Source organism: Corvus kubaryi, unplaced genomic scaffold (genome assembly GCF_017639235.1).
Source record: "Corvus kubaryi isolate FWS band 111438036 unplaced genomic scaffold, C.kubaryi_AGA036_p1.0 37148, whole genome shotgun sequence".
NCBI classification, from domain to species: Eukaryota; Metazoa; Chordata; class Aves; order Passeriformes; family Corvidae; genus Corvus; species Corvus kubaryi.
In genome coordinates, this window is record NW_024581038.1 from 735,456 (window position 1) to 755,606 (window position 20,151).

General features: G+C 46.4%; 1 protein-coding gene and 1 long non-coding RNA gene across 5 annotated transcripts; one reads left to right on the forward strand and one right to left on the reverse strand.

The window, feature by feature from the left end:
- Positions 1-168: 168 nt before the first annotated feature.
- PGAP4 (post-GPI attachment to proteins GalNAc transferase 4) lies at positions 169-13,482 on the forward strand. Of its 3 annotated transcripts, XM_042021481.1 has the most exons (3): positions 169-527; positions 9,450-9,528; positions 9,967-13,482. In XM_042021481.1, the coding sequence occupies exon 3, from the start codon at positions 10,067-10,069 to the stop codon at positions 11,282-11,284; it is 1,218 nt and encodes a 405-aa protein (XP_041877415.1). In that variant the 5' UTR covers positions 169-527; positions 9,450-9,528; positions 9,967-10,066; the 3' UTR covers positions 11,285-13,482. The 3 variants fall into 3 exon arrangements, with proteins under 3 accessions (XP_041877415.1, XP_041877414.1, XP_041877413.1); XM_042021480.1 differs by lacking the exon at positions 9,450-9,528 and having other exon boundaries at positions 169-549; XM_042021479.1 differs by lacking the exon at positions 9,450-9,528.
- LOC121661351 lies at positions 1,703-20,056 on the reverse strand. Of its 2 annotated transcripts, XR_006014930.1 has the most exons (3): positions 19,882-20,056; positions 19,112-19,303; positions 1,703-4,296 (listed from the first exon to the last, which is right to left on the reverse strand). It is a non-coding gene; the product is annotated as an uncharacterized LOC121661351 (long non-coding RNA). The 2 variants fall into 2 exon arrangements; XR_006014931.1 differs by lacking the exon at positions 1,703-4,296 and having other exon boundaries at positions 15,955-19,303.
- Positions 20,057-20,151: the final 95 nt, after the last annotated feature.

Sequence of the window (20,151 nt, forward strand, 5' to 3'; positions counted from 1 at the left end):
CGGCAGAGGGGACACGCGGCAGAAGTGACACCCCGCAGTGGTGACACCGGGAAGAGGTGACACCCGGCAGAAAGGACACCCACTAGAGGTGACACCCGGCAGTGATGACACCGGGAAGAGGTGACACCCGGTAGAAGTGACACCCCTGGCTGGGGATGGGCTGGGGGAGCTGCGCTGCCCCTGCGGTTGTCCCGCCGCTCCCGGATGGAGCAGGAATGAGGAGCTCCGGCTGCGCAGCCGCCTCCGCCCCGGGCGTCCTCCCGAGGCTCGGGATTTACTCCTGAACCTGCTTCCAGGGGCCGGTGCCCTCCCCCGCGTACGGTGACCCCCTCCGGCCATCTCCCCTTCCCCTCGTTCCTTGAGCATCCCTGTGCTGGCGGAGTCACATGTTTGGTCTTTGATGCCTTTAACCCCACCCTCAGCACCCGAGAGGGAGGAGAGAAATTCGCGGAACAGAAGTCAGCCACACACCGAGAGCAGGATCCCCGCGGGAGCGGAGCTGCGTGCGGGGCTGCCCAGCGGATCGGGTAAATCTCCCGCTCGGATCGGGTAAATCTCCCGCTCGATCGGGCTGTCCCGGGGGCATGCTTCCCCTTCCCCTGCACCGAGGCTGGGGGAGCACGAAAAGGGGGGCCACGAAGTTGTGGCTGATGAGCAGCCACAACTGCTCCTCAGGGCTGGGCTCGGCTGCTGTGGCTGCGGCAGCCGAGCCAGCAGGGAAGTGGAAACCCTCCAGGGATCGAGGCGATGTTTCTGTGCTTGCTCCGGGGATGTGCCTGTACGTGGTGATGAGCTGGAGGACAAGTGGCCGGAGCCTGGCCGGGCCTCAAGAAACGGCCCTTCCCTGAGGGAAGATAAGTGGAACTCTTAAGGGAACGGGGAAAAGCCAGCCAGCTTCTGTCCTGTGCTTGGTGCCACCCAAAGGAGCCCCCGCCCGAGGTAGAAGCGTGGCCAGAATCTCTCTGGTCTGAAGTCTGGGCAAGGAGCTGAGGATTGGGCACACTGAAATGCCATCTGTGCCTGCTGTCCTGCAGGGAGGGCAGAGAGTGGAGGTGGGATCAGCTTTTCTTATCTAACGCCCTCTCCTCTTTGACTATCACACTGAGGTAACTGCTATTAATCCCAGTGCTTTACGGGTCACCTTGTGCTACCTGGCAGCTCTCCCGAAGGGCACGAGGAGCACCTAAGAAACCCAATGGCCGAAGTTGCTGACGTTACAATCAAAGGCTGTTGAGGAGATCTGCAGTTGTGCTGCGATGCAGCAGAACATGAAACTATGCTGATGTACACTACAGGTTCCTGGGCTGGCTTCTCTCCTGCAGTCGCTGAGAAAATCATTTATGTACAACCATAAATATAAAGGCAACCATGAAGGCACATCAGGTTCAGCAAGCATTTGCAAGCACAAAAGCCAGGAGAAACACCCTCCTGCACATGTGAAATTTGCTGCTTTCTTGTCTGTCCAACAAGGGCATTACTAATTATACCACAGATTATTTTTCAGCTCCTGCATTTACCTCCTGTTCTCCCCTTGGGGCTCAAGCAGACCACCAGTATCCCCCAGAACCAGGGCATGCCATTCACCACGCCCTCCTGTGCGGGATAAATGCTCTGGTTCATCCGGTGCAGGGGGAGGGGCGGAAGCAGGTGTATTCCTCAGGCAGAAGTGGTGAATAGAGAGAAGTCAGTAGTTTAACAATAGTAGAGTCTCTTCAAAGAGGAATGCTTTTTATCAGCATGACTAAACATTTTTCTTTCAAACAGAGGTTTGAATCACAGTACTCTGGTTGTTGCCTTGTACAGTTTTCCATTTTGATTGTTACATAGACCTGTCCCAACTGGAAATTTACAGCCTTGTCATCAACAGCCTTTGTTCACAATTCTTCTATTTCCTTATTCCTGTGCTTTATTCTCCACAGTCATAAACAAACAACAGTAAAGCTACAACATCTGCAGTGTTAGCAGCCATCACCACATCTATTTCCTTTTCTGTCCATCTCCCCCATAGATCCTTCCCATGTCATTGTGAAGATAACAAAAAAGATTTATTAATGATTCTATGATCAAGTGATATTTAATCAATTATTTAATGTAAATAAATTGCAAATGGTGATTAAGGAATAACTGAATGATAACAGTGTTTAACAATGATTTAACAATAATTAATAATTAAGCTGTAATGAAATGGTAATTGAACCATGTTTTAGTTGATGATCTCAACAACGATTTAAACCATTATTAGACTCTGCTACTTACTCCACTTCTAAACCTAAAGCTATAGCTGGATAGATAAATGTCATGAACATATAATATACATTTAGGTTTAATGCAAAATGCGTTACCTCACTATAGACGTCGGGTGCTGGGTAAGGGGATCTCAGCCTCCAGGAGTGTCCCTGAGCAATGTCCCTGCTCACGGGGAGATCTCTGCCAGGCCATACAGGAGAGCTCTGTGGGCTCACAGGGGCCACAGGAATCTCCAGCCCACGGTGACCGAGTTGTAGCCAACACTTCTTTGGTGAAGGTGCAGGGGTGCAGCTGTAGCAGCTCCAGTTTTGTCTAATCCCAGCTCGGGCTGGTACCTTTAGCTCCTGTGAGGCATGGCCTAGACACCTGAATTCCTGGAAAGACAGGCCTGGCACAGTCACAGAATGGGTCAGCGTGGAAGGCACCACAGTGGGTCATCTGGTCCCACCTCCCTGCTTCCGCAGGGTCATTCCAGGGCCCATTGCACAGGATTGTGTCCAGGTTCTGGAATATCTCCAGTGAGGGGTACTCCACAGCCTGTCTGGGCAGTCTGTTCAGTGCTTGGTCACTGCACGGGGAAGAAGTTCTTCCTCATCTTCAGGTGGAGCTTCCCAGGCATCAGTTCCTGCCTGATCCTCTTGTCCCACTGCTGGGCCCCACATGGGTCCATCCCCCGACCTCTCCCTGCAGACACTGACAGACATGGATCAGGTCCCCTCTCAGCCATCTCCTCTCGAGGCTGAGCAGCCCCAGTTCCCTCAGCCGTTCCTCATAGGAGAGATGCTCCAATCCCTTCACCATCTTCTGGAGCACAGGTAGTTTTTTTGCCAACCTTTCCAGTCCAAGGGAAGGGCGTTTGAAATCTGGCAAACCAACAAATGGTTGCAGGACTGGTGCCACAGCCAGGGGTCCAGCTTGGACCAGAGGATGTACTTGGAGAAACCTGTTGGGACTGCTGGGGTTCTTCTCACACAGAGGAGTAATTTCAGTGACAGGCTTGCCAAGTTGGTGAGGGCCTTAATTTAAAGTTGCTGGAGGAGGAGAACTTCAGCCCATCCCAATCCTTTGAGCTAGCAAGAGATGCCCAGAAGATGGGGAGGGATCACAGGTCAGCAGGAGACCTGAATGGCAGCACAAAGGAATTCCAGCCACTCCAGCCACTACTTTGCCTTCATCAGAGTGCAACATACCTGCCTCTGTGTAAAGGCATGGGGAATGAACAGGGGGAGCTGGAGTTGCAGGCACACCTGCAGGGCTGCCAACTTCTTGGCATCATGGCAATGTGCTGGGCTGGCTCCTGTGACTGGAGTGGTGGAATGGAAGGATACGGAATCTTTAGCAAGGGCAGGTGGGGGAGATGAGGAGGGGTCACCCTCTATGTCAGTGACCAGCTGGAGTGAATGCAGCTCTGCCCAGGGATGGATGAGGAGCTGTCCAAGAGATGATGGGTCAGGATTAAGAGAGGATAGGGACAGGTGACTTTATTGCGGGGGTCTGCCACAGGCCACCCCACCAGGAGGACCGAGTGGATGGGTCCCTCTACAGACAGATAGGAGCAACCTCGTGATCACAAGCCCTGGTTCTCTTGGGGCACCTCAACCACCTGCCACACCTACCAAAATCACAGACAGCTCCTCACAAAATTCATTGCCTTAAGTCTCTGTGTTTAGCTATTACCTTGCAGAACTCTTCTCCAGGCTGCTCTCCACTCCCACTTCATGTGATCTACCTGACTGCTTGGTAGCAACAGAGGGAGCATTGCTTTCCCGTGGGATTGCCCTGCAGGGAGGCAGCCAGGTGAAATGGGCTCTGTTCAAGTTCATGTGGCAGAGGAAAATTAATACACATGAGAAACAGGACGGAAGTTGGGGAAGTAACTGTAATTAATACATATTGAGTTCACAGCCTCTTTCACTGGTGGCAGTCTTATCCTCTTAGTTCAAATGAAATGGGGAAAGTATCATTCAGCTGCCACATCCATGTCCCTCCTTTCTTAATTCCGTAGCTTTCAAACTGTGCCTCGTGGATTTCTAGGGATTTATGAACAACCTGTAAAAGTTAACAACAGTCCAATGAGAATAGCCATCCAGATTATCACTAAATTGACATTCAAGGTTTAATTCTGCAGTTTCTGGTGTTACCTAACTGAACAAGGTTACACCCTGCAATAGTGCTCTTTACTCTACTATTGGAATTTACTCTTCCAATAGTGCTTAAATTCCATCTCCTTGGACAGAAAAGGTCTGCATGTTCACTGACAGGCCCTGAGGAATGGCAGATCAAAACAGACAGCAGTGCCTTCAATTTCTATCTCATGCACCACATAACTTTTGCAAAGGGCCAGGTCCTCTGCCCCTCTCTAGCCACTTCTCCCACACTTCAAGCTGTCATTAATCTGTTAACTGCAGCAGTATTACACCTTTAGTACACAGATCATAAGAAACAAAAGTTCTAAGGGAGCTGAGAGATTAAGTGCAGCATCCCTGATCTTTGCCTGGTTTATTTTATCTGATAAGAGATAGATGGCACTCATCATCTACAAACAACATAATGACAATTGCTTTCAGCAGTGCTTGAGGTGAGAGATATATTTGGTAGCTGCCAGTAAAATACAAAGAACAACTACTGGTCTCTTACCATTAAGGTTCCTCTGAATAAAAAAAGCAGCCTGCAAAGCTTTTTTATTGACACAACTGGTGGGGACCCCAGAAGGGACTTCTACATTAGTAGAGCAGGGCCCATTAGAACCCTATAGAGCATTCATCGATCGCCTGACACAAGCCTTGGAAAGGCAGTGTGAGGATGATGGAGCCCGAGCACTTCGCAACCTTGCATATGCAAATGCCAGTGAAGAATGTAGAAAAGTCATTCGAAGTCTACCTGAACAGGAGCCTACCCTACCACAAATGATAGAAGCCTGCAGCAAAATTGGCAGCCCTCAACAAATAGCTACCATACAAGCAACTACCTTGGGAAAGTCACTTGAAAAAGCTCTCCAAAGTCAGTCAGAAGTAATAGACCAAAGATTTGCAAAAACCCTTGATGCCTCAGTTTAACAATTCAGCAGAGCAGTAAGTTAAGCAAGAGGAGATGGGCAAAATTTAGCAGCACAGCTCTTGCTGGGATGGTTTGTGTTTTCTAGAGAGCCCCACTCCCAGTTTGGCACCGAAGTGCAGTGGTCAGATCCGTGGATGCTTGGCTTCTACTGGACACTGCTGTTGTCAAGGCGGGCCCGACACACTGCAGAAATATTATCTGGCACCTGACCTACTAAAAGCTGTCTGAAAACAAGAGGAATTGCAGATGAGAAAAGCTGGCCATCTGGCCCAGTAATAGGGATCAGCTCTTGGCAGAGACCTCAGGTTTCCGAATTTGAGGATATCTGTACATTCCTTGTCAGCATGTATGTTACAGGAGGAGATCTCTATGGCTCCTTGGGAAGCCTCCATCGGCTTCCTCAGATTCAAGCAGGATGTTTGTCACAGTATGACAAAGGCCTTGTCTCTGCAGAGAGGGTTCATCAGCAGAGGAGCTGGTCCTGAGCTGGCAGCTCATCTGCATGGTGTTAGGCTGGGACATAGAAAAGCTTTTCACACAAAGGTTTCAGCTTGGGGTGCTGCTATAGGATCAACACACAAGTGAAAGGTACCACTCATGAGAGCACCATTACTCCCACCACTGCTGTGGCCCAGCCGGGGACTGTGACAGCCCATGACATTTTCCAAGAGCCTGCCTTTGTTTGCCAGAGATGATTCTATGGCTCTGACCACATGAACTTCATCCAGCTGTTTTTATGTTAGGAAAGAAATGGCTTTTCCCACTGACCTGGAAGATCTGTAGATAGGCAAAAAGGAATCATTTAATATTGTAATAGTACAGGAACACTTGTGTCCTTATCTCATGGAGCAGGAAGTAGAAGGCAGATGCTCTCTCTTACATTAGCTATCCAGGAACCTAAAATTTTTCAGTTTTGAAACATGCAGGAAACTTTGTTCCAGGAACACCTCTCTGTGGAGAGGAGTTTGGAACAGACAGAAAATCAGCTTTCTCTCTTAAAGCACAAGCACAGCAGACAGTGCTCTGCACCCCAAAGAGTACATTACTAATTCTTCTACTCTTCCTCGGTGTGCGAAGAGGTGACTTTTCCTGAACAGTGTAATTCACCCAAGTAATTAGGGGACTGATGAAGATGTGATACAGATTTGGAATCAGGTGTTTCTGGAAGGAATCTTCATCATGAGTATCTAAGAAAAAAAACAAGCCAAACCTACAGCTTTACATCACCACAGCTTCTAGTTGTGTTTAAGCAATAGCTCAGTTCTACATAGAGTATGTATAAATCTGCCCTCCACTGCAAGAATTTATATGGTTGCAAAGTAGTTACTATTCAGTTTAATAAAGTGGGGGTTTTAAAGGCACTATAAAATCCAAATCTGATTCTTGCTTTTCTCATCATACTTCTTTTTTTTTTTTCTGTCTGAAATGCCACTTACCTGAAGAACAAACAAGATGATTTTCCCCCTAGGAAGGGAAAAAAGTTAAAATGATAGTACAAACAGCTTCTGAAGAACAGAGTCTCTTACCTGAAGTCAGAACCATCCTAATGGCTAGAAAACAGCCTGAGCAGAAACTCTGGATTCAAATCCTGCAGATAAGAGCAAGCTTCACCTCTGTAGAAGAAAATTTTTACCTATATCTTGAACTATCAGGTTCCCAGTGATACAGACAAAAGGTGGGAAGGAGGTCAGTCTCTTCCCTCTCTTCTAGATTCTTCAGCTTGTTTTTTACATTAATGACAGTATTTGACCTACTTTGATACATGCATGACCATTTTTAGCCTCTGTGGTTATTTCACTGCCCACTGAAAACAGCCTCTTCCTCTGCAAATAGAGTGACAGAGTGTGGCTGTCAATGTGAGTGTGAACATCTCAGGCAGCAGAGGAAGATGTGAAGAGAAGCAGTAGTGTCTGTGTGTGATCACTGTTTCCTTGAGGCTCCCTGAGTTGCAGAGCCAGAATAAGAGCTCTAAGATCTTGAATTCTGTTACTCGCGAAGTGAAGCTGGGGTTAAGTCATAACGTTTGGAACTACGACACAGTGACCTGCATGGGTGCCTTCCAGTCCTGTGTGCTTTTCCAGGGGAAGCTGGAGCCAGGAGGCACCTCCAGAGAGGGTGGTGCCCACATGCACCTCACCGACCCTGCCCTGAGCCGGGAGCTGGGACACCAGCAGGTGGAGTCCCCGCACCACTTTCCAAGCACTGTCAGCCTTTGGGACTCAGTGCGAGTCCACCTGCAGGGACGTGGGACATGACCCTTGAACAACACGGGTTGCAGAAGGGCAAGACGTCAAGTGAGAACTTGTTTGATTCATCTCATGAGGTTGTGGCCCTCCCAGCTCTGCTGGCCAGCGGGGAGGACAGGACACTTGGTTTTTTCCTCTTCAGTAGACAATGGTGTGAGGGAAGGAGGCCTCTCCTTGGGTGAGCATTATCATCACAGAATCACAGGATGGTTTGGGTTGGAAGGGACCTTAAAGACCAGCTAGTTCCAACCTCCCTGCCAGATGCCACTTACTAGACCAGGTTACTCCAAGAATTATTAATGAAGAAATGCTCAAAGAATTATTATTAGTGCTTTCATGTATATCCCAAGAGCTCACTGCCAGCTCATAGGTTTTGTAGCTCAGAGCTTCAGCATAGCTGGCAGAGGAAAGTAAACTTCTTTACTCCCTGAGAACTAAAGCACCTTCTAGTTTTCCTTCATCTCCTTTTCCCCACTGTGGTCCTCACTTTCAAGTTTGGAGGCTGGCTCAGATACAGTGCCCACAATGATGCTCGTATCAAGACAAGGCTCAACAGCATGAGCTGTAGAATATGATTCTGCATTTTTGTGTTCTCTTAATGCTTGTGACAGGTTAGCTGGAAAGCCCAAGATTTTGTATGAATAAATGCATTTAAATGCCAGATCTTTGCATCTGATGGATTTCAGGTCTTCACATCGTGAATCCTCAGGACTTGGATCTAGCAGCTGAAGTGCAGCCATCACCTTTAAGGCCTTTACAAGGTTCACTGATGCAATTCAATGCAGTGTTTGTGAAACGGGATTGTGTAACCAGAAAGAAAAAGAAAGCTATAAGGGAAGAAACTGAAGATTCTAATTCATCAGCCTGTAAATCTGTTCTCTGTTTAATTACTCTAAATCTTGTCTTGAGCCCTAAGAAAGCACAACACTGATGCCACTGTCTCTCTGAGGATGGTTTGAGATCTCACAGCATGAACTGCCTGTTCTCTAACAAATATTTGGAATAACTCTGGTATCTTTTGCATTAATCTTGTTAAAAGGCGTTTCACAGACGGTTGTCACATTCCCATATGGAAATGGGAATAAGTTCTCCTAATGGTAAAAACAGCAAATCTGTGACCACTGTAAAGAAAGCAGTTTTGAAGTATCCCCAGAGCCAGACCCTGCTCTGTGTCCTCAAAATCTTTTCTTGTACAAGATCCATTTTTCTGAGACAGAGGAGGAAAGCCATGATTTTTTTCCATCCACCCAACTTTGCTTAGGCTTCAGATGACAGTGTAGAAAAGGACAAAGAATAACATTTTGGTCTGGAAACACCATTTGATGATCAGAACTTGATGAAGGCAGAAGGTTAGGAATTGGAGAAACTGTGCACTGAACACCCAGTGCACATTCAGTTACCTCAGTGAGGGGAACATGAGTAACTCAGTTCTTAGGGAGAGGGAATAGGAAACTAAAGGGAAAATGAAACAGCAGATTTAAAAGTGAGACTACTGACATAAGAGAATTCATCTGAACAGTCTAACTGCCCAGATTTTGGGTAAACTTCTGTCACCCAGGCTGTGAGGTGTTCAGGGTAGCCAGAGAAGCAGATATGGCAAAATCTAACTTTTGTGGAAGTGAGTATTTGCTTAAAGTGAATGTGTACACAAAAAATATTACATATTTATATGAATACTTCAGTTTAAAATTCAAGGCATATACTTCCAAATTGCATACTTTTACATAAGCAATATGAGTCAATGGCTAAATTACAACATGTTAATGCTGCTGTGCCCATGTATTTCACAGGGTCTAGCAAGGACAAGACATCGGAGAGAAAAAGACAGACACACACATTACCCTTAGCATACACAGGCCCTCAGTGAAGTAAACTGGTGTCTTTGTTATCTGGCTTCAGGCTCTGGGGAAGAGTGTGGAAAAACACACATTTGCAAGTGTGTGAGCAGCAGGAGGGAAGCATGTGTGACTCCAAAGAGGTAAAAGTTTGTCTCTCAAATATGTGCTAGACTAAGATACAAGAGATCTGGCTTTGCTTCTTGGCTGTGATCTAAACATTGCTATGGCACTGTGACCAGACAGTGGTACCTGAGTTCTGTGCCTTAAAAAGAAAGGGATTTCCACACATCCTGCATCCACCTGGCCTGTTGTTACGTTTGAAGCACAGTAACAAACACACAAAGTCCTTTCCAACTCAGATCAGAGCTCCTACTTGCTGAAAAGGCCTTAGGGGCACTTTACTGGAAACTAAATTTGTCTCATCTATTCTCAGCCTCCCAGGACTTTTCAGTGATGCCTCCACCCCAAGGGACTCCACAGGGGCCTTGTATTTTAGCTTACTCAGTGACTAGCCCCCCGCTTTCAATTTTCTCTGTCAGTAGCTATTTCAGTAACCATCCTTTTTCCTTCCGTTCTAGGCTTGGACAACTTGTGCAGGTTTGGCAGCAATGGCCCCAGTGATACCCTGCAGTCCAGGGCGAAGGATGCATTGGAAGTGAAGGATTGAAGGCATGAAGGATGCAAGAGTGCCCTCCTTCTGCAGGAGTTATGTTACCCCAAGCCTGGCAGCTCTGGGGGAAGTGGTGCCATTGGTCCAGCCCTTTCATCCATCTTCTCACCCTGACTGTGGTGACTTTTGGTGTGCTGGCACCTTTGATCTGCCACCGGCTCCTCCACTCTTACTTCTACCTGCGGCGCTGGCACCTGAACCCCATGAGCCAGGAGTTCCTGGAGCAGAACCAGCAGGAGGGCCAGGATGCCCTCCGTTACTTCGAGAAGATGCAGATGCCAAACGCCTCCGAGGCCTCTGGCAGTGACGCCTTCCAGCCCTTGCTGCTGATCACCATTATCACTGTGCAGAGGCGGAATGATTTCCACTACGTCTTGCAAGTGGTCTCCCAGTTCCACCGCCTCCTCCAGAAATGTGGTGCGCGTTGCCAGAGCCACCGCATGCTCCTCTGTAACGTGGAGTCAGACCCCAGCAGCCATCAGGATGTCAGGCTGCTGAGCAGCTTCTTTCCTATGGTCAGTCGTGACAGAGCTGGAGAGAACCCTGACCCCAGCCTGAACCAGTTCGAGAAGGAGAAGCAGGACTACGTCTTCTGCCTCGAGCAGTCGCTGTTGGTGTACAACCCAGAGTACATCCTCCTCGTGGAAGATGATGCCGTGCCAGAGGAGGAGATATTTTCTGTCTTGCAGCACCTCTTCTCGGCCCGGTTCTCCAAGCCCTACCTCAGAGACGCTCTCTACTTCAAGCTGTACCATCCCGAGAGGCTCCAGCGCTACTTCAACCCCGAGCCCATGAGGATCCTGGAATGGCTGGGCCTGGGCATGTTCCTGGGGCCGGTGCTGACCTGTGCATACTGCCGGGCCGCGGGACGGGCGGGCCCCAGCTGGTGCCTGGTGGCGTTCTTCGCCCTCTACAGCATGGCCCTGTCGGAGCTGGTGGGGCGGCACTACGGGCTGGAGCTGCGCCGCCTGCACCCCGCGCTCTACAACGTGGTGCCGGCCAGCGAGTGCTGCACGCCCGCCATGCTCTTCCCCGCCGCCTCCGCCCGCCGGGCCTCGGGCTACCTGCGGGGGCTGCGCTGCCGCCAGGGCTTCGCCAAGGACACGGCCCTCTACTCGCTGCTGCGGGGCAAGGGCGAGAACGCCTTCGTGGTGGAGCCGAACCTGGTGCGGCACGTGGGAATGTACTCCAGCCTCCGACTGAACAGCAACCCGAAACTGCTGTGAGCTGCTCCTGCCGTGCCACACAGAAACCGCCCAGGGCACTTGCCACGGGGCAGAGGGACAGCGTGCAAACTCGGGCTCTGTGCTGCTTGCACTGGGCATCCTGTGCCTCCGCGTGGACAAAGAATAACTCTCTCTAAAAGTACAAGTTTTCTTAAAAAATCAACTTATGTACATAGAGACCCTATTCAGTATGAACTTGGAACTAATCACCGTGCACCACCTGGGAGGGGAGTGGAGGATTCCAGGGAAGGTGGAAGATTCCAGCTGTGGATTGCTCACTCTCCCTAACCATTCCCAAAGAAAAGCTCTCGCACCAATATGCACCGCTTTCCTGCCTACTCTGCTGAACAATGGTTACAAAAATCCTTGCCTTGGGGAAGCAGAAATGTTGGACAAAGTGAATGTTTCAAATTTAAGCTGATGAGGAGGAGAAAGCCTTATTTCCCTATCCTTACCTAAGGTCTGATCTCTGACCTGTCTCTGTTCCAAAGCTGTGGTTTTGAGCAGACCCTTCAAAAGCAGAAGTGGTTTGCAGGAACTTTCCCACAAATTCTGCCTATATACTTCAAGTTTATGAAGCCTCTTTAGTTACTGTCTCCCTGTCTGCACCTTCACCATTCCCACTTCTTTTGCTTGGACCAGAGGCTCTTAAAAACAAAACCTTTGCTGCTTCCTCTGAGGGTAGGAATAGGAAAACAGAGTCACAGCCACCGGTGTCACACAGACGGGTCACAAACACACATTTTCATTGATAAATGACACACATTGTACACAACGATTGCTGTGTTGGGGGGGATCATCACTCATTGTAGTGGACCCATTAAAAGAGGTCTTATCAGCCACTGATTGAACTTAGGCATTCAACATGAATTTACCGTGACTTCCTCTCAGCACAGAGGCAAAGGAAAGATTAGATCAGGTGCTGCTGTCATGCAGGATCCTTGTTCATTCTGGAGCTGTAATCCACAGCTCAGCCGGAGTGGTTCATTCACTGCTCCTGCATAAAGCAAAATACCTGGGGGAAACAAAGACAGCTGTTCAAAAGAAAAAGCAGCAATAGCACAGCACATCAAGGGGTCGCTCTGACAGTGACCTGTTGTGACCATGTGTCCTGGTTGTTAAGCATCTGGGATAGGTAATTTGCACTAGGGCTGTGGGCACAGTTAAATATAAAAGCATGCAGATGACAAGAGATCTCATACTGAATGAAAACAGGCAAAAATTGGCCCAAGCCCACCTTGGCTTTAGTGGGCTTTGAATCGAATTCAAAATCATTCCGATTCAAATTCTTATAAGTACATGTGGAGTTTGATTGAACTATTTTTAAAACCATATTCCCTGCTTTGGAATGGACCAAGTACAATATTTTTTGTTGAGTTTAGTCAGTGGGAGTTGTTTGGGCTTTTCATTTTGTTGACGGAAAGGCTGTGCTTTGAATTTTCTTCTCCCAGCTCTCTCCCAGGTGATTTGTGCCTTAAGCTCTTAACAAGTCTGATTACAGTTGTGAAATATATAAAACTCCTGAGACATGAAACCAAAGAAAATGGCAATCCTCCCTCTGTCAGCAGAGTGGATATTGGTTACACGAAGGCACAGTGCAGACTAGATGAGAAACAGCATCACAGTGGTGCTTTGCTCTCCAGTAGTCAGCTGGGCACTTCCAGAACATCTCTAGAAACTAGAGTGAGTAAAAACTGCTTGTGGGTTCCATGCCATTCCAAAGGTGAGGCCTTAGGCCTCCTGGCAGAGGACTCCAGAAAAATGGCACAGGCAAAACCACATTTTGTTCCCAGCTGCTGAAAGCCCTGGAGATACCAGGGCAGTCACACAGTGGCAGGTGGGCAAATCTCTCCTCTGGCTTCCCTGCAGTAGGGTTTGGGTGTCAGCATTTGAGTGTCACTGTGTATTTGTTCCACCAAGTGCCTGCACCTACAACTGGTTTCTGTATCTTCAGCTGTGAATGTTTCAGTGCAAGTGCTTGCTCTTCTCTCTTTTCTATCTTTGTACTGTACAAATACAGGACAGTGCCCTGTTCTTTCATGACGGTCTATTCATATTCCTTCCTGCAAAGAAAACCTCTCAGCCATGTACAATAAATGGGACAGGGAATGGAAAAAGAAGAGGGGAAAAGAAAGAAACCTCAGATAAGAGACCGACTAACTATATCCAGTTAATAAATGCTTTGATGTGGGAAATGATTTATCCACTTGTCTCAAAGTTATTCTCTTGTTTGTCCAGTAGTACTTTATTTGTCATCCCAGAAGTCCAGGGGAGGTCAGTAATTTCACTGAACCTCGTAGCTGAAAATTAAGAACACAAATTTGAGGCACCCCTTCTAAACTAGAAGACAATTTTCATGGCATAACAGATGAGAGAATTTGACTGTGAGACCAATGTGCAGAGGGCTCAGGGCTTGAACTTGCCAGTGTGAGAGTTTCAGATAAACCAGTTGAGAACAAACTCCTTTGTGCAAGAAGCAGGTTAATAAATTCTTTATGTCCTTCCGGGACAGTTTTCTTAGGTGCACAACTCACCTTCACAACAGAGGCACTGCTTCACTGAGCCTGCAGGGAGCTGTTCTGAGTTACTCAGGTACTTGCACAGTGCCCACCCCACCGTGCCAACGGGGGCATCCCAGGAAAGTCTCCTGCTGCTGCTGCTGCCTCTGACCTTCCACAAAGCAGATTGAGTCTTGTTTCTCTTTCCTGTGCTGCATGTTAGACTAGAAATTACAAGTCAGAGAAGTGCACATCACCCTCAGAACACAGAATGGGAGGCTACTGTGAATTCTTAATTCCTGTTGGATTTTGTTCCACAGTTCAGGCTCAAAATGCAGTTTCAAACACCCAAAAGCCTTTTCCCTCTCTTTTCTCCCAAGGGAGTGGAGCTGAGTTGCCCCATCTCAGACTACGAAGTTCAAAGCATGGCATTAGCCCCTTGAAATGTGGCCTTAAGAGCTTGGTTTCTTTCACTTTAAAACAAACTCAGTGACTATTTTGGAAACAAACAGTATGGATTTTCCTGGGTGTTGGTTTGTTCCCAGTAGTTTGGAGACTATTCTTCAATGCAGCAGCTGCTGCTTGCACAAGAGGAGTCTTTCTTGATGGGCCAGCAGCAGGACCCACCCAAGGCTTTATAGTCCAAGACAGTTCAGGGGAGTTATTAACTTAAACAAAAACTACATTTGTTTCCAAGGCATGTCCAACATAAGCATGACTCCGGCAGAACACAGGGCATAAACTGACAGGGTGCTACAAGATTAGACTTCTGCCCAAGAGGATTTTCTAACTCCAGTAGGCATCAATGTCTTAATGAGAAGGCACTGCATTTGAAGAGAGAAAAGCCTTCCTTCCTGGGGTGAGGAGCTGTGAATCATTGGCCATTTCAGCAGCAATTTGTCTGGATACAGGCTGAATTACTTTTTTTTTTAAATAAAATTATTTACAAGCAAACTTTCTACAAAATAAACTTCTTCCTATAAAAACTGTGTTAGTAGTCTCTTCTTTCTGTGTGCCACTGTTTGTTTTCCTGATTAGTAGATCCATCTTTCCTGACCACATTTGACCAAGAAAGATACTCTCACGTTCATGCATACACAGATGTAGTAATTTTGATCCAACCCCACTCAAAGCAGGTCTTAGTAGACCAGGTTTCTCAGGCCCTTCTCCAATCAAAATCGAGGCATTTTAACAGGGACTTTAGGGAAAATCAAGCCCTGAGTGACGGAATTTAACGTTGGCTTACTTTTGTACAGAGAGGGTACATAAAAGGTAATTTTCTGTGGGAGACAGTTGTAGTTACAAAGGCATTGGCAGTTTCTCTCCCAAAGTCAGTTTCATTTTGTGTATTTCCACACCAGCTCTACAGACATCATATCCAAATTCAGCAGATGGCAAGGCCCAACGTGTGGTTCTGAATAATCTTCAGCAAAACGCACACCTGCCAAAAATGCATAGAGAATTAGGTACTCCGTGGTCTGTGCTTCTTCACTGCATGTGTCCCTGCTGGAGTAACTTCATTTCCACAGACTGTCTGTCCTGACAGCTTTGGGAGAATCCACCCCATCAGCCAGTTTATCCATGCACCTACAGGCTAAGGGTCAGCAGCATCAGTGTCCCTTCCCACGACTTCGTTCTTCATGGCAAGCTAGGAATGCCACGTTCCCAGCTGTACAATGACAGTGATTTTTAAATGTTGATGAAGAGTTACATTTTATTGTTCTGTTTTTAAGCCTCTGGGCAGCTGTGCCTACTTTCTCTTAGAATTTCTGCCTTGGAGTCCAGTGTTCCTGGACAGAAACCACATCTACAAATGGTCTTTTCAGCAAGTTGGTCCAGTTCAGACATCTGTTTTGGTTTGTATTTTACAAATATGTGTGTGAATATTAACATGCAGCACCTAACTGTGCTTTTTTGGGGGACTGTGTACTGCTCAGATAAACACGTAATAAACAGTTAAATGTCTTCCTTTATAGAAGCCAGTTGTTTGCCTTCTTGCTTTTTTAAAAACAAAATGTCAACAGGCATGGAGACCAGTGTCATTACAGCATATACCTTCATGTCCTGTTACAGCTGTTTCTCACAGCCCAGGAAAGTTGTCACAGGCAGCTCAATTTAAAGTTGTATCCTTCTTTGCTGTACCCACTATTGAAATTATTGCAAAGACCTGTGTTTTGGTAACAGTAGTGTTGCGTGCTCGCCTGTTTTTCATTCCAAGTCACGACGTTTGTTGCAGCCCAGCTTTAAGTTGCACAGAATGTAGAACAAAGCAAACCCTCCCTTGTGCGATCCCCTTGGTGGGCTTGGGTCTGCTCTGCCCAACACCTCCCAGCCCCCCGATGTACGTGTCTGCAGACACTGCTGTGGAGCCAAACACACAGGGGCATTTCTTCCAGAGGGGTTAAACAGCCAGGCTCTTCACATTGAGGGTGAGGGCTGTAGGTGACTGGGGAAAACAAATCACTTAATAAACAATACCTCTGATTAGATAGGGATGAACAAGCTGGACTTTGAGACAGTTAAGCAAGACTGCAGAGTACAGAAAACAGGAAACATCCAGCATGGTGGGGAGAGGTGGGTAGGAGGCAGACTCCACTCTGCTCCAGCCTGCTCAGATTAGACTTTAACCCCATCACGCAGGCAGCAGCCTCTTGGGGCAACAGAGCCAGGTGTTTTTCATGTGGATGCATATTATTCTTGGACATCCTTCCAACTCCCAATGTTTTTTTCCATTTCAATCGATTTTACAGGTCTGACCACATCCAAACATAGTACTTAATTTACTTAAGTGCAGAGAGAAGCTGTAAGTTTTAAATTTTTCTCATGGCAAACACATCATCTCTGAAGTTGCTTAAACCATGTCTTTCTTTTTCATCATTCTTTTTGAGGTGTACTACAATTTATCTCTTCCCATTTACTTATTTTTTTATAGAAAATGCTAGTTCATTTGAGTAGTTAAAGGCAAAACATTACCAGAATTATACTGCTAGAAACAGACAGTAAAAATCACAATCTGGAAAACCATAAGCAATTAAAATATTTTTATCTGTTGTCTTTAAAACAGGCTTTCTGTTTATATTAATATACTTTATCCAGCAAGACTTCACCTAAAACTGAAATGCACAACTGTCAGATCCTTTGACAACAAGGCTGGGTATAACAAGGACAGCAATTAAATTAACTTCTACTACAAAAATCCAGTACGTACATTGTCAAATTCCAAAAAGTAGACCCACAAATTAAGAACTAAGTAATAACCCATGCCACATGTGAATACAGTTTTCAATGGTCCTTAATATTTTTACATGCATACTTCTGTCAACTTTTGTACGGCCATTTCAGTTCAAAACAGAGACAAAATTTTGACACCAGCAACATCTCCAAGCCATTCAAATAGAAAATTCATTTACGTTGTGCCACATTTTTGAGAGGAAGTGCTAGACACTTGTGTTTTAACCTTACCAATCTCCATTATAGCTAGCTACCACCTTCTGTTTCTGTGCTATAAAAGGCACAATAATGAACATTTAAGCTCTGTAACTAGTTATGCATCTTGTTTGCAGTGATGTTTCAAACACAGGTATAAAGTTTTTTATATTGCAAGACAGTTTATATCAGCTCTTTCATGAACACATAAACAAGCCATAACCTGTGCAGAAAACCCTCGGTCACTGCATGTAGTTAGATAGGTATTTAAGCAATCAATTCTCAGACATCCAGAACACAAAAGCAGCTAGTAACCCTTTCTCTAATAAAAGATTACACTCTTCACTAAAAAAGTGTATCAGCAATCACGGCAAAAGTCTGCATAATCATTTTTAAGAATACAAAAAACTGAGAGTAATTGTTCTTTAGTGCAACTGACCTCCCTTCTTGTTCACCCTATCCTTATCCTTTCCTGGCATCTTTGTCCTATGTCTTTCTCCCCATGCCAGAGGCACAGGGGGATGAGGAACCCTAGGGATGCAGAGGAGAGATGGTTCTGCCTCTGAATCTGAATTCCTACTGGGAACCCTGCCTTCATGGCCATGGGAGAGGTGTGAGAATTGCCAGTTCTGAGTTCAAACACTACCTCTGTGAGAAAGAATTACAGTTTGGATAATACACCAATTTTGCCATGGAATAGTTACTGCAGGCAGTGATTTTGTACTTTTTATGGGCCAGGTTAGTTGTTTGGTTAAATGCAAGTGCACTGCATTCCCCTCATGATGCAAGCTTTTTCCTCTTATTATTATTTAAGAAATGATACTACTATAACTTATTTTTTAGAAGTACAAGTACTCCCAAAGTATCATTATGTGTGATAGAAATATACTCTTTTCCAGTGTCATTTTAATATCACTGTTATTTCTGCACAGTATGGGTCTGCATACTAACACCTTACAGTGACATAATGTGCCATGATTTCTCATTCCATATTCCTGCCTGAAAAGGCTCCCACTTCTAAATTAAGTGAAAAAGTTAAGCATCATGTCCATTCACTTTTTTATCTCCTCTGTCCTCTGTGACGACAGTAAGTCTCTGTGAGGACCTGTAATCCTAGTGCTTGGATTGCTGGATTGAAGGGTTAGAAAGCCTAGAAAGGCTCATAACAGCAAGCATCCACCTGTAAATACTTTTATATACTTCTGAAAGAGTTAAGAATGCAAGCTGGGCTGCAGGGGATTATTTAAAGTGGTATCTAAGTGTCTGACACTGCTTTTTTTCAAGAAGACTCCCACAGATTTTCTGTAATAGCCTGTCAGACCATATCACAGCCAACACTGGGAAAAAAACACTTCCAAGTACTTCCCTCCTGTGTCAGCTTCTAGCCAAACCAGGAACAACAGGACCCAAACTCTGGTTTTGAAGAAGAAGACCACCAGTATGACACCTTCTTGGTCTCAAGAGGGTCTTAGATAATGTATGTCATTAAAAATATTTGTAATCTATCTTAGATGCCTCTGTTGTGGTGGAGAAACTTTAACACAGCATGGGGTTTGTCTTTCTGAGGATGGGAGAAACGGAATGTAAAGCAAACACTGTAAAGCAGGGAAGGCTTTATGTCCATGTTATGTGCCACAGCACCCTTCAGCAAGAAAAAGCAAAACAGCATGGGTCAGGAAGGGCAACGTGCAAGAAAACAGAGGAACACAGGCACAAGGCCTTCGACTGGACGGCGCTCTCAGCTCTTGCAGAGGTTTCTCTGCTGACTGTCAGGCTGGCAGCTTCCTGAGATTTCCTACAAGCACTGACCTTGGCATGCAGAGGCACAAGAGAGGCTCAAGGACAAAGTGAGGAAGTGCCCTAGGGAGGACAGTATTGCAGAGAGAGAAATCAGGTGTCTCACCCTGTCCATGTGGAGGCCAGAGGGGTCACTGCATGAGCCAAACGAATGGAGAAACGACGTCATTCTTCAGGCAAACACTGGGTCTTTGTGGTAAAAACGTGCCAATGTCCAAGGTTGCAGAGGGTGTTGTTCCTGAGTGTATGATGTTTGTCCAGCAGTGCCTGTGCTGTCCTTCCCTCCAGGAGTACTGGTCTGCAGGATGGGGAGAAAGAAAATAAAGCAAATAATCAAGTCTATGGGTCTGGACTTGGTGAATGGCTGTTGTGTGGATTCATATAAACTGCAGTGCTGGTACACTGCTTGTACAGCATCAGTATTTTTCACTGAAAAATTTTGCTAAGCAACACAGAAGTCTGTATGTCGCTGCAATATGGGTGGGCATGTCAGTGGGATTTGGGTGGGAAAATCTGGCTTGCAGCTGTGCACCTCCATGTGGGCATGTCTGGTCTGACAACCATTTTTTTCACATGTACACTGTGTTACAGGACATCAGAACTTGCTCTTTCATTAAACCTGACACTGTAGCATCACATTTTGCCTTTCCATATACCAACTGGAAAAGGAAAATATGTTTCCATGCTAGACTTTCCAGTGAGAAAAAGCAGTGTAACTCTTAGGAAGCCACTGAAATGATACCATGATATCTCATGCCAGTTAAGGATCTGTTGCATTGTTCCTGCATTTTATTTTCTCCTCTTTCTTCCTGCAGTTTCCCAAGTATAAGCTTTCAGAAGATCTAACCCTAAATGATAAAGTTGTGCCCAAGATACCTGTAAGCAATTTCCGTGGTTTCTCTTGTAGTTCTTTTTCATCTGCTTTAGAAAGAGAAGGAATAGTTTGAAGTAACTGGAAAACATCTGTTTCACTGCATGAATGGCCTCATATATGCAGGGGAGGGGAAAGGGGAGGAACAGCAGGAGCATGACCAGGTCCCATTGGAGGTGCGTGGTGGTGGTCTGATAGCCAATGACCGACCTTGAGCAGTGACACCTCCCTGGACAGCTTGCGGAGGAGGAGGGACAATGAAGGAGTGAAGGGGG

Coding starts and splice junctions, on each gene's coding strand:
- PGAP4 (XM_042021480.1), top strand. CDS start 10,067: ATGCAAGAGTGCCCTCCTTCTGCAGGAGTTATGTTACCCCAAGCCTGG.